The 14,989-nt window shown below is 39.2% G+C and overlaps 1 protein-coding gene across 1 annotated transcript; it reads left to right on the top strand.

Moving 5' to 3' along the window:
• Positions 1-2,546: 2,546 nt before the first annotated feature.
• Positions 2,547-5,523, top strand: LOC147862702 (putative methyltransferase PMT18). The gene is made up of 5 exons (XM_087321504.1): positions 2,547-3,398; positions 3,619-3,829; positions 3,947-4,655; positions 4,745-4,822; positions 5,033-5,523. The coding sequence occupies exons 1-5, from the start codon at positions 2,562-2,564 to the stop codon at positions 5,265-5,267; spliced, it is 2,070 nt and encodes a 689-aa protein (XP_087177630.1). The 5' UTR covers positions 2,547-2,561; the 3' UTR covers positions 5,268-5,523.
• The last annotated feature ends 9,466 nt before the right edge of the window (positions 5,524-14,989 follow it).

Here is a 14,989-nt window from a genome sequence, read left to right as displayed (position 1 = left end):
ACAAATTAGGGTTATGATTCTAATATGAAATGTGTGGAGCGGGCCTAGCCTATATGGGATTTGTGCTAGTACTTTGTTGTGTCTACCCCAAGGTGTCTACTAATATAAGGTCAATGTTTGAACAAGTTGAATGTTGTGATGGGACTTGTACATTGCCCAAAGACAAGGTAATTACCCCTAAGACAAGGTAATTGTCTCGTAGGTTGCTAATGGCACAAATTTCCTAGGCAAGATTATTGGCCCTTTCAAAACCATAAAAGCTCAAGGTGATCACAATTGAATTAGGTACTCTCAAACGATTAAAGGAGTGCAACAAAAGTAGTGGCAATACATAATCCTTAGGGATCACATACAAACTATGAATATCATCAATTACTACTATGACCATTGGATGGAATTTTATTTAGGTCAAGACCTAAACAAATTCAATTTGCGGGAAGTTGCCCTACAACATCCATGTTACATGCAACCCCTTTAATGTAATTCATTATTAATGAATGAACAATAGGTATAGTTGGGCTTCAACCACAAGAATAAAGTCACAAGATTATTGGATTTAATTGAAACATATGATAGTGCTGACACATGCATGCACAGTAAGGATTTCTTTCTATGTTGGAGAAAACTATAGAAAGAATAAATAATACTACTAGTAATAGCAAGCGGAGGCTTTAAGAAAATACAAAAAACAATTGAGGCAAGATTCCTTGAAGCACATTTCGATGATCTAGGCGTATATCATAGAGTTCACATAACCTTGATGGCTCAAAGTGCTGGGCAATAGAAGAACTAATAGAACCTAGGTAGATTATAAATCAACTTTCAAAGTAGCAACAAGAAGAAAAGGTATATAATATTGCCGTGGGTTGCACATGAATAACGGTGGATCTCATTGGGTAGTAAAAAAAAGAAAGAGTTTATGAAGTTTGCAAAATAAATGCCATCAACTATCAAGCATGTATCTTGGAATGGAGCACACTTTGTAATGAAATTCATGGTTAAGACAAGAGATGGCAAATGAATACATACTCTGAAATTTAATCTCACCACTAAATATGAAGGGAATTCATCCAATGAGGGTGGTATAATTGTGAATAATGTTTTATTATTTCGGCGTTATTTTGGTAAGTTCCTTAGTCATGTCAAATACTTGGGTTTTTTGTTTAACGAATACCATATTAGAATGTTGTCTTTGATTAACCTAACTCTAATGAGAATGTGTGCTTGAAGTTGTCACTTTGGCTTGAAATTGGAGACATGGGAGGCCTAATGAGAGAATTACTTATTATGTGAAAGAAGCCATAGGGAATCACATATATGAATAGTTTAGCACACAAAAACCTTTTCTTTTTAAAATACGTAGTATATTACTAATAGAAACCCTAAGATGTCTTAGCAAAACTCACACAAATGGTTGCACGACAAAATGATCAGCATGCACCATGTCACTATATTTTGAGAGATAGACATGGGACATACGAGGAAGGAAACATACATTGTATGCTTCAATCTCAAATGGGTTGTGATAGGAATTATGCTTGACCTGGGATACAGACACAAACAAAAAAAAAAACAAAAATGTGGATACAAACACACACGTGTGCACACACAACACACACAAAAGAAGAAGGATACAAACATGAAGATGAGCACCAATATGAAGACAATCGTACGAATGCGGGCATGGGCATGGGCATGAGCAGGAGCACAAGCATGGGCATAGACATGAACATAGACACGGGCGGGCATGGGCATGGGCATGGACACGGACACGGACACAAGTGCTGGTGCTACTACGAACCCGAACTTGAGATGCACCCAAATAAGTCCCAATGACAAGAATGGGAACCATGAAAAGAAGAGAGAGAGAGAGAGAGAGAGAGGCAAGAAATCACCCACACATGTCGTGACCAAATTATTGCAAATTGCAATAACAAATAAAGAAACACACACACACACACACACACACACACACACACACACACACACACACACACACACACACACACACACACACACACACACACACACACACACACAGAAACAAAGAGAACAGCAACAACAAAGAAAAAAGAGAAAAAACAATGTGTGTGCGTGTATGTATGTATGTATGCGGTGTATGCATGTATGTATGTATGTATGTATGTATGTATGTATGTATGTATGTATGTGCGGGCACGCGCGCAAGATCTTTGATGACTTAAACAAACAAATAAAATCTGTGTTGTGTATGTATTGATTTTTAGTTATGTTGTTGGGGATGAGTTGCCATGGATTCTTGCTTTACCTTCATAATTCTATCCCCCTCCCAAATCCTACAATCTACTCACTCATTTAGCGGCAGAGAAAGAAGAAACAGAGCCGCGGCGCATCATTTCTTTGCATCGATTTCTCCTTCTCATTTCATTTCATTATATAAATGTTCATATCAGTGGCTCAGTAGTACATAAGTCCCCCTCAATATTGTATACAGACACATACACAGAAAAAGAAAATCCTCCTCTTTCATCCATCCATCCATCCATCCATCCATCCACATTGGTAATCAATCACCATCAGAAATGGTGAAGCTTTCATGCCATGATCCTCCTACTACCGTTTCTCCTTCTCCCAAGCTCCATTCCATCAAGAGAGCCATCAATCTCTCTTGGATTCTTAACATAGGCCTGCTCTGCTGCCTCTGCTCTTTCTTCTACATTCTGGGAGCATGGCAATCATCATCATCATCATCATCATCATCATCATCATCTCTAAGCACTTCTTCTTCTTCTTCGCTTTCCCCTGCCTCTTCTACCTTCATAGCCATGTCTACTTCTAATTCCAACGATTGCGTTGATGCTCACAAGCAATCTTCCTCTACTTCTGGGCTCGATTTTGAAGCTCACCATCACCATTCTGCTCTGCAAGGAGAAGAAGATTCGGAGGGAGGAAAGAGCAAAGTGAATGCGATGATGAGAGCATGGCCAGCATGTGACCTCAAGTATAGCGAGTACACGCCATGCGAGGACACCGAGAACTCGCTGCGCTACGAGAGGGAGAGATTGGTGTACAGGGAGAGGCATTGCCCAAAGGAGGAGGAAGAAGAAGGAGGAGGAATGGACATGGCATTGAGCATGTTGTGTCTCATCCCGGCCCCGCCAGGGTACCGGAACCCGCCCCCGTGGCCGAAGAGCCGGGATATGGCGTGGTTCGGGAATGTCCCGCACCGGGAGCTCACGATCGAGAAGGCCGTCCAGAACTGGGTCCAATACGATGGCACGACCCACACGTTCCGCTTCCCCGGAGGCGGCACCATGTTCCCCAATGGGGCAAAATCCTATATCGATGACATCCATGCTCTCATTCGCCCATCACTCTCTGATGGCTCCATCCGAACTGCCCTTGACACTGGCTGTGGGGTATGTCTCTCTCTATCTCTGTCTATGCCTATCTACACATACACATACACATACAATATACAATATACAATATACAATATATACATATATACATATACATAGATGCTACATCATTGTGGTTCCTAGGATAATGATTGGTTCCATGTACATATATACATATAGATGTTTACAGCATTGTGGCTTTCCTGGTATTCTGATTGGTCCCATGTATAATGTATAGGTTGCTAGTTGGGGTGCCTACCTCCTCGATCGCAACGTTCTGACCATGTCATTCGCCCCCCGCGACACCCATGAGGCACAAGTCCAGTTCGCGCTCGAGCGCGGTGTGCCTGCCATGTTGGGCGTCATGGCCTCGCAACGCTTGCCTTACCCTGCACGCGCATTCGACATGGCGCATTGCTCCCGTTGCCTCATCCCATGGAAAGACTATGGTAAGAAAAAGAAGGCATTCATGGTGCTTTATAAACACACATTAACACATTACACAATTATGTTAAAGAAGCACTTATATACTACTACTACTACTACTACTAATTCCTTTTCTTCAGATGGTGTGTATCTTATTGAGGTGGATCGGGTGTTGCGGCCGGGCGGCTACTGGATTCTCTCGGGTCCCCCAATCAACTGGGAGACACATTGGAAAGGTTGGCAACGGACCAAGGAAGATCTCACCGAAGAGCAAGAAGCCATCGAATCCCTAGCTCGAAGCCTTTGTTGGAAGAAAGTGATTCAAAAAGGAAACCTTGCTATATGGCAAAAGCCGTGGAACCACATGGATTGCATCAAGACACGACGAGTGTTCAAGACGCCGGCCATGTGCAAGAGTGAGGCCGGCCGAGATGGCGACACCGCATGGTATACAAAGATGGAGACATGTATAACTCCACTTCCCGATGCCACCGATCGGAAAGAGGTGGCCGGGGGAGCCCTATCGAAATGGCCAGCTCGCTTGTCCGCCATCCCTCCTCGTATCCTCTCGGGGACACTTCCGGGAATCTCTTCGTCGACGTTCACTGATGATATGGAGAAGTGGAGGAAAAGAGTGGATTACTATAAGAGCTCTCTTGTTCCTACGTTAGGAATCAATGGTCGATACCGGAACATCATGGACATGAATGCGGGTTTCGGAGGGTTTGCGGCCACCCTTGAAAAAGATCGGGACAATGTGTGGGTTATGAATGTTGTCCCCACGATCGCCAAGCATAATACTCTTGGTGTTATTTATGAGCGAGGCTTGATTGGCACCTACCAAGATTGGTATAATATCATCGATTGGATCATCTTCAAATATTTTATCAGATTTCTATATAATTTCAGTGCTTATTTACACTTGTGGTATCATGTAGGTGCGAGGGATTCTCGACTTATCCACGAACATATGATTTTATTCATGCTGATACCGTTTTCGGGATGTACCAAGACAGGTAATAGTCTATGTCACTAGAAATCTTAAAACGTTTCCACATTTGTACACTCTACTAATTGGATATCGTGTCTATTGGGGATAATCATAAGAGCATGTGATCATTTTTACTAGGAAAATACCATACAATTATGAGCATATCGTCTTAACAAGAATCTTGTCTAAAAAAGTGTGATGTGGATTATAAACTATGTTTTGCCATGTATTCTAGGTGCAACATTGCTCGGATTCTCTTGGAGATGGATAGGATATTACGTCCAGAGGGGGCGGTTATCGTGAGAGATGATGTGGATGTGTTGAATAAGGTGGCTCAAATTGCATCCGGCATGAGGTGGGAAGTGAGGCTAGCAGATCATGAGAGTGGTCCTTTCAATCCCCAGAAGATACTCATTGCAGTTAAGACATATTGGGTAGGGTCAGTTTCAAACTCGACACAATCCGGTTGATGTTCTCGTCATTAGAAAACTTTTCCATACATTTCTAATCAGTTGATACAAGATGTTATCAAACAACAATACAATCCTAGAATGCTAATATTGTTGGGATCTCATATAATGCAACCTAGATCTTGTTTTGTGTACATGACACAACTACATTTGTTTAAACAAGACTTTCAAGGCATTTTATTATACAAGCAATACTTTATGTATGTTCATAGCTACAGTTTTCTATATACTTTGAAAACAAAACAACGTTAAATTTTTTGTTGGTGTACAAGGTATGACCATTCAAGCTCCAAACTTCCATAAAAATATAGAAGGGGCTTGAATGTTCTTAAAAGCTATTTAGAAGATAGAAAATTGCAAGAAATAAAAATAAGAGTTCAATATCTTATACCATCATCTGTCATCATGATTCATGGTACTTGATAGTTCAAACTTCAAACCTCACATGAAATTCTGATCATGCTTATTAACCAAAAATGTAAAATTTAAATAAATCATAGAGCTTTCTATTAAATAAGGTTTGAGACATCTCATCTAGACTTGGAGCCTTGTGAACTTCACTGGCTTCGCATTCATTTCATGAAAAGAGTAAGAGGGGGTATTAGTGACTTTATTCATTCTTATTGGCTGTAATGGCCTACAATCATATCTCGTAACATGTGTTACTTGTCACATAATGGAGAAGTAAAAATTCTTCATAAATCAATCATTTAACATGGTCGAGATTCGATACTAGGATTGGAGACTTGGCTCCTCACAAAGACGGGCATCCCAAAGTGGTGAATAAATTATCTATCTAACATCATTGTTAGATTCACAAGTAACGAAGCAAGATGTTAAATAGGCGGTGGATCTAATTAATCTATGTAGTTACTAGTGAGTACTCTTTGTAGGAAGGATGTTCTCGTTGTTCATGATTTCCTTGACAAAGAGAAATATGGCTTAACATAGACACAATCCACAATAGGTAGTGATGCATGCAATAAAGCTAGATACCTTATTTGTTAGTGATGTGCAAATCTTTGTCGATTTACTAACAAATAATCATTTCCTTGCTTTGTGAATTCCTTTTGATGTATGCTCGTTTGGGGATCACTCGAGTCAAGACATAACTTATTCACAAGTGGCTTCTTTTTTTTTTCCATAAAAATATGCTCCATTGGTATTAATAAAAAGCCAAAGGCAATATACAAATAGTACATAATACTGTTTCCTCTGCACAAATACATATTATCAAAAAACTACATTGTTGCCAATAACACCTTTGCTAGCAGAGCACATATAAACCTTGAGAAAATTCCATTGCTACATCGAGCTATAAGACCACATATAAACCTTGAGAAGGCCTCCACTTTAGCATGAATAAAATATTTATTGTTTAAACTCCAATTCTGCAATATGGGCTTAAAATATTTATTGTTTGAATTTCTCGTATCAGAATCAAGATTATTATTATACCCATTTGAACATAAAGAGCAAATGAAATCTCACACCACACCTTAGAATCGCAAGACATGGAAACCAAAGGGAAGGACTAAAGGTGTAAATATATTAGCACATAGCAGACATACTATGATAGAGCACGGGGCTTGAAGAATTGTGAGTGTCATGGATTATTGTGATCTTGCATTTTTGTTAATGATTTTTCATCTTGCTTAGCATTATTTTCTATAAACTTGTCGTTAGTAAGTTCTATTATGGTTTATTTAATTGAGGCTTTATGATTTCTTAGTCAACGGGTACAAATCACACTTGTTTGCATAGTAACGCATTACCTTTCTTTATAAGGGGTATGAACTTATATGCTTGCATTATGGGTCCAAAATATTAAAGAATGAAGCACCCCATACAACTTCTCAATTTATTTGGCCATGCCAAGTTATTTCATTGATATTAAACATGAAACAGTCAGAGAAGTAGGCATAGTGAATTATCATAGAAGAAAAATAATGGTACCAAACTCCTTAGAAGGTTTTTTTTTTTCCAAAACAAAACCACTTTCCCGTTAGTTAGGAGAGATTATTACAGAAAGACTATACAAGGTGGCTTATAGATAAGTTGGGGAATCACCCTCTAACCGAGTTCAAGAATATGAGACTACGTACATATCCTTTCAAACTGAGTACTTAATGTAAGTAGGTACCTATAGCTATAAACTAGTGCCCTTCATCACCGACCAGTATGAGCTGGATCCTATGGCCTACAATGAAAGGAGGGTGGGAGGTGAGTAGGAAACAACTAACTTGGGGATTGGTAGTTCCACCTCGGGCCATTTCCTCCTTGCTTCACCATTGGCGTGTTCTGCCATTTCTGCCATAAGCGCAAACGGGCAGTGACCACGTCATTAGAAGGTTGTTATTTCAGGAATAAGGATCGTACTGGAATTTATGATGAAGACAAAATAATGTCATAAATAGAATCATAATGGCAAGTTTTCGTTGCCAATGATTGGAAGAACATGAACACTACCATTCGCATTGACATAAAATTAAGTTTGAGAACATAATGCATTACGATCAACTTTAGGAAATATGTGGCGTCGACATAAAATGGTTACTTTTAAATGTTACAAAGCGATATGGTGCAAACTTTCCAAAGGCACACTTTTAAAGCATAAGTGTATGGAAATGTCTCATTGTAATGATTGAGAGTAACATGGTCACAAATGTTAATGAAGAAATACAACTAAGTGTGACAACATAAAGTTTTCTCTGACAAGCTAGTGAGTCCCCATGTAAGACAAGACTATATGCTTCTCTATTTAATTTTCAAGATTTGCTTGCAATGAAAGGTTTTGGAAATAACACTGTGTGTCGACATATCAATGAAAGCTTAGGACAATGTAATTCTTTTAAAATGGTAAAGCAATATGATGCAATGGTTCCAAGGGTTAACATGCCTTCAAGAAGAGACATGACAATAAATATTATAGAATACTTAATATACTACATATTCATTGGTAGCTATGTTTGTGTTGATGTGGAGCTTTGGAAACTTTAGAAAAATAAAAGAATTAAATACATGTGAAAATGTTGCACACAATAGATGAAAAAACTCTTGTAGCAAAATTTGCTGCTTGCAAAAGTTTCAACGAAATATGGGCAATGTCACATTGTGCATTATATATGCATGTATCATGTATGGTTGTGCATACATACACATGTGCATGTATGCATGTATACATATGAGGGGTGGAAATTGTAAATCCAAATGTGATCCATCAATATGCATCTTTCTTCTTGGCAATCATCAAATGAAACTCAAAAGAAGTCCCTCTTAAGCCATGATATGTTGCTCTTTTATTTATTGTAATTAGGTTACCTTAGTGATAAGTCATTACACTACGAGCATTATGTTTTGGGTTCGAAACCCAATTTTCTCACTTCTCCACACATATCTCTTAATTCACTAGATACCACAGTGGAATGTAGGGGTTGAACCCATGGCCTCCTGGTTCTCGAATATAGGTATATAATGGATGTATTCACACTGTCCCATTTCGAAAAACTAGACTAGGACATATTTATAATATGATCAAAGGGCAATTGCCCTAACTCAATCATATATAACTAAGTTTGTTGTGGTCACCATTTCTTTGTATTGTAACGTTATTTTGAATAATATAGTTACATCTTGTGCCTGTGTGTGTGTGTGTGTGTGTGTGTGTGTGTGTGTCTCTCTCTCTCTCTCTCTCTCGATTTCGGTTGAGTTGTCTTGCAACTCTTGGCTATATGCTATTCATCTTGTTACTATATCATTAACTTGTTGTCGTCAATCAACATTTGGAAGTTGTCTCTGTTCTCGCACTGACGACCTCATCTTCAACATTTGGTATCAAAACGACATGTTTCTTAAATTGTTGCTGGCTGTCACTTGTCTTCAAAAATATCCCAGAAATCTTCTGATTGGTAACTTACAAGATCGCACTCCATGAAGAGAAAGATACACTAGTTGATTCACACTCTATTGATCTAAATCACTCCCCAAACAAGCCAATTGGATGTACTTCGTTCTCGTGATTGTAGTCGCTCGGAGTGGAATCCCCATCAACTCGGTCTCATCCGTTCTTCATAAGGTTAAACAACATACAGTCAGGCCAGTTGGCGTTGCCCATCTATTTGTTGTAACCTCTCGAAGCAGGATCAACATTGCAAATGGCACCGCGCGCACTCAAACTGTGACCGACACCTTGTTCGAACACATCCATGCTCAATTGCCTAAGCAACATTCAAGAAGATCAATAGACTCTGTCCCTCTAGTTGTTGTAGCCACTTCAAGCAGGATCGAAGATCAAATCAACATTCGAATTCATAATTAGCAATTCAATTGACAAATCCGTGCCCGAATCTGAGTAGGCTTCATTGGAATAGACTAGTAAGCTCTACTTCGATTCAATTGACGTTACTTTGGGCAGGAAAAACCAACTAGTCGATTGACTTTATGTCCAATTCGGTTAAATTAGCACCCTTTCCTCGATTGTAGCCAACTTCGGGCATAACTCTAAGCCAACACAAACAAGAAATGACATCCACATCCGACTCATCAAAGATGAGTCTTAATAAGTTTGACAGATCAAACTTCAACTTCTGGAAGGAGCAAATGTAGGATTACATGATAGTAAAGGATCATATCGACCGCTTCATTAAACCCGGCCAAGAACGTCTAGTCTGTCGACCCAAGAAGAGTCTTTATGGTCTAAAGCGGGCCCCACAAAAATGGTATAAGAAGTTTGACGAATTCATCCAATTGGTCAGCTTCTTCAAGAGCGATGAGGACCACTGCCTTTTCTCGAAAATAACTCAAAATGGATCACCCATCTTCCTCATCGTCTATGTGGATGACATGTTTCTCTCCGACCGACATGTCAAAGGGCTAGCCGATCTTGTTCGGCAATTGCGATTGAAGTTTGCAATGAAGGATAGGTCCAACATGACACAAACTACGAAATCAATGACAAATGCTCTTGTCTCAAGCCGACTACATCAAACGTGTCCTGGAGCACTTCAACATGCAATCGGTCAAATATGCTTCAACCCCGCTCCCCATTAGCCTTCAGTAGTCTTAGCGAGACTGTCCGACATCCGGTCCGGAGGGGGAAGATATGAATTCGTACCGTATGCACTGGCACCTCATCGTCTATGTGGATGACATGCTTCTCTCCGGCCGACATGCCGGAGGGTTAGCTGATCTTGTTTGACAACTGCGGTTGAAGTTCGCAATGAAGGACAGGTCCAACATGACACAAGCTACGGAATCAATGGCTATTGTTCTTGTCTCAAGCCGACTACATCAAACGTGTCCTGGAGCACTTCAACATGAAATCGGTCAAATATGCTTCAACCCCGCTCCCCATTAGCCTTCAGTTGTCTTAGCGAGTCTATCCGACATCCGGTCTGGAGGGGGGAGATATGAATTCGTACTGTACGCACTGGTAGTCAACTCCCTAATGTACGCCATGGTTGTGACACAACCTGAAATAGCACATGCTGTAGGAGTATGCACAAGCCCGTCTGACAACATTGGAATGCAGTTAAGCATGTATATAGATATTTGGTGGGAACTTCCCACCAAGGCCTTGGCATCCTCTTTGGCCCGAACAAGAACTCAATATAGTCGACTACATTGACTTGAACTTTGCCGGTTGTGTAGACAATTGAAAGTCGATGACCGAATATCTCTTCAAATTCGGCAATGGAGCAATATCATGGAAGTCGAAACTTCAGGAGCGCACAACCACTTTGATGACTGAGGCCGAATACATAGCTGCGTCCAACATGACGAAGGAAGCTTTGTGGCTCGATCGCCTGGCATGCACGTTTTGACAAGCCGACTCCAATTCGGCTCTAGTTGTCTACATCGATAGTCAGGGTATTGTCATCTTGTCAAGGAATCCAGTCCACCACAAAGCCTCGAAGCAAATCGACCTTCAATATCACTTCGTTTGGGACTGTGTAACTTTAGGTAAGCTCGGCCTTGAGAAGATCTCTATGGCCAACAACATATCAAACAGAACGACCAAGTGTCTCTCAACTGACCGATTCTGGTCACTAAGGCACCAAATGGGCTTAAGGAGAAACCAGTCTGATTGAGTCGGACACAAAGATGGCCTCAGACAATCTTCTTCGGACACTTCAACAAATTGACTTTGATCCGATTACTACTTTTCGGACTAGCCAATTCAACTTTTGTTATTTAGCCCATGCCGATCTGGGAACCAGTTGAACTTCCCTAAACATCTCTTTGTATAAATATGTATTTTGTTTATTCTCTTATAATTACAGATTTTTGTTATATACGCCCATTACGGGGGAGTGTCGAATGCGGGTATATAATGGTCGTATTCACATTGTCCAATTTGGACAAACTAGACTAGGACATATTTTTAATATGATCAAAGGTAGTTGCCCTAACTCAGTCATATATAACTGAGTTTGTAACTAGTTTGTTGTGGTCACCATTTCTTTGTATTGTAATGTTCTTTTAAATTATAATATAGTTACATCTTGTGCCTTTGTCTCTCTCACTCTGTCTTGATCTTGATTTCTGTTAAGTTGTCTTGCAACTCTTGGCTATACGTTGTTCATCTTGTTACTCTATCATTAACTTGTTGTTCTTCAACATCTAGATGGTGTCTCTGTTCCTGCATTGACGACCCAATCTTCAACACTGATCTCCATTGGTCTCTATGTGTGTGTGTGTGTGCATAAATAATAGCTTTCAATCCAAAAGAAAAAATACCACCATAACTATTTACGATGGAATTTACATCCACACCAACGAGAGTAACAATGAACTTTGGATTTGCTTAAGATCCAAAAAGTAAGAATTCATTCCCAACCTTATGAATTGCTACCTAACCATTATGGGCATGACCATATGTTCTAATGAGGATAGCTTGCCCTCATATTTATAGATAGCCCTAAGGCCCCCAGGTAAGTTCACACTTCACCCTCTGTCTTAATCCCTTTGATTAAAAGTAATCCTCCTTTTCTATACACTCTTGATTAACCCTCACACTTTTATCCTCGTGTATAGAATACTACAATACAAACTACCGCACGATAAATTATAGTCGTGCTCGTGACGTTAACATGATTATCATTGTGATAGATTCCTCAACTTTTCCAACAATGAGAATTGCTACAAAAAAACCTTGCAACGTATTTTCTTCACCCCAACTTGTGAACCAAATGTAAAGGCATTTGTAATACTTGAAATTTAACCATAGTCCATAACACCTTAAGTACTCCAATTTGGAAGTGTGGCATCTTTGCACTCAATTCCACACATGCAAAAACCAAGTGAATGGAGATCTTACTACTCCAATCAAAGACATTTACATTGCATTGGTTATGTTTCAAACCATTGTTGTGAGTAGATAAGAAACAAATTAGTGCCTATATCTCTCCATTTCAACTGAGCCAAGTAAACATATTCCATTAGCAATTTTTCTTCAGTTTAAGGAATCTCCCAAAGGAATGGTTTCCACCATAACAATTCAAATGAATACTTTACCTCTCAATGTTAATCATGACTTCTAAACCACCTCATTCACAAAATGCCATAAGATTATCATTTTTATAACTCTTTCTATTTGGATTGGTCTTTTCCAAGTCAATTGATGGGTCATTTGGGTTTTGGAAATGTACATCAAGGCTGATATGAACAATTGATGAGGATTTGGTTTCACTTGTGATGCTTAATGGAGTGGTAACCCCACCTATTTCAATTTAAAGAACAATTAGAAAAGGATTTCTAGTTATCTTGTTGTCATTTACTATATGTAACAATATGGTATGTAGCATATTGTATTCTTGTTAAGTAGCATAATATGGTAATGGTTAAGAGTTGACAGGATTGAGATTGTCATATATTGCCACCTTCCACAAATACATGTCTCTTACTCACATGAACTATCCTAATGTTTGTTGGAGTATGAATCTCAAAGACTACATTAGTCAATGGTGAAATTTGGTAAGTAGCACATTGTACTCTTGTTAAGTAGCATAATATGGTAATGGTTAAGAATTGACAGGATTGAGGTTGCCACATATTGCCACCTTCCACAAATACGTCTCTTACTCACATGAACTATCCTAGTGTTTGTTGGAGTATGGATATCAAAGACAACACTAGTGAATGGTGAAATTTGGTATAAACTCTACATTCATAAAATCCTCCGATGGATTTCTTTGCATATCCAATCAACACATTATGTGTTGCCAACCAAAGAAAATCACTAAAACTTTCTGTGTTTGACCCTTCTTTTAGAAAACCATGATATTACATGTAGGCTTATCAATTTCGTCTTCCCTAGCATAAACATTTATCTATCCTCGAGAAACCATGCATTTAGGGACTCAACAATGTTAGATGTCAAATGTCCAAACTTTTGCCTTGAAAACTTACATGTGATACATTGTGTAGGGGTTGCACTATTCATAATCCAATCATTAGTGCTACTATTTATAGGTTGTATTTCTCCAATATCAACATCAAAAGCTTGAGCATTAGTCATATATGCAACTTTCCACAATATCCCTACTCCTTGAGTGCTTTTAAATGATTTTTTGAAAGTGTCTACAAAATGGCTCAAGCATTATCCATGTGTCATATTACCTGTAAACAACATGACCCAATCAACTAAACCCATTACTCTACATAAAATAAATGTTAATGCACTTATGTACTAAAGAGCATGCTTAAAACTTTGAAGAAAACAACACCAATCATTCTCATTCTCATTCTCTACTACTAGCACTTTGAATACAATTGAAATCAAATCACCTTACGCATCAAAGCTAGTATTTGTGAGAAGGATACCAAGATATCTTCCTTCGAGTTCTATCTAGATAGATAATTGGTTAGTGGTGACCAAACCCCGTTATGCTTGAATTGCAAGTAAACGGTTGAAAAGAATGGTTTCTTAAACACATATATCATACAAAGGTTAACTTCCAATATGTTGGATAATACTTATGAAACCTTTGATACGCAACAATATGATCCCCATCAATGCTAAGTGTCCGTTGCGAATATTAACTTGAGCACTTCCTTGACCACACCAAAAATGATCTAAGACCATTTAACAATTCCTTGACCATACCAAAAATTATATAAGACCATTTAAGCAATTCCTTGACCATACCAAAAATGATATAAGACCATAGTAGAGAGACCATTGCTACCTTTTTTTCCCCCCATAGAGTCCAAAGAGTTATTGGGCTAACCAATTCCAACACAACTTGAGATTTGGCATTGATAGGAGTTGAGTGAACATTGTCGATGGTGGAGAAAAAAACCTCTTGTGCTTTTATCACCAAAATCATCCCCTCCTGATGCTCGTATCTGTCAAGTGGGGCCTGCCATGATAGCCAACATATATTTCCCCACTTGATTAAGCCTTGCACCTGGCATAATTGCAATAAGCGGCCAACCCCCTGCCATATTTGATGGGACTCTGGGCAGTCCCACAGAGCGTGTTAGATTGATTCTATTGCATTTGGGCACACTACACAATTAGGAGAGCTAAGGTTCCCATGCTGCCATGCACCAACCGGTAGTGACCTATGTATTAATAACCATTGGAAAGTGGTGATTCACCATGTGTTGTTGTTTCCAGAGTTTTTTCCAAAACTTGGTGATAATTGTGTGAGGAACTTGATATGTGTGCTAGACCTTTGCAGCAGCCGGCTCTCGGGCGGTTTGAGCAGCTAGAATAT

Source organism: Azolla caroliniana, unplaced genomic scaffold (assembly GCF_043228905.1).
Source record: "Azolla caroliniana isolate FFs.n. ecotype wild unplaced genomic scaffold, voAzoCaro1.0.p SCAF_6, whole genome shotgun sequence".
Classification (NCBI taxonomy): Eukaryota; Viridiplantae; Streptophyta; class Polypodiopsida; order Salviniales; family Salviniaceae; genus Azolla; species Azolla caroliniana.
Note: the sequence above shows the minus strand (reverse complement) of the source record. Positions and strands in the feature narration are given on the sequence as shown.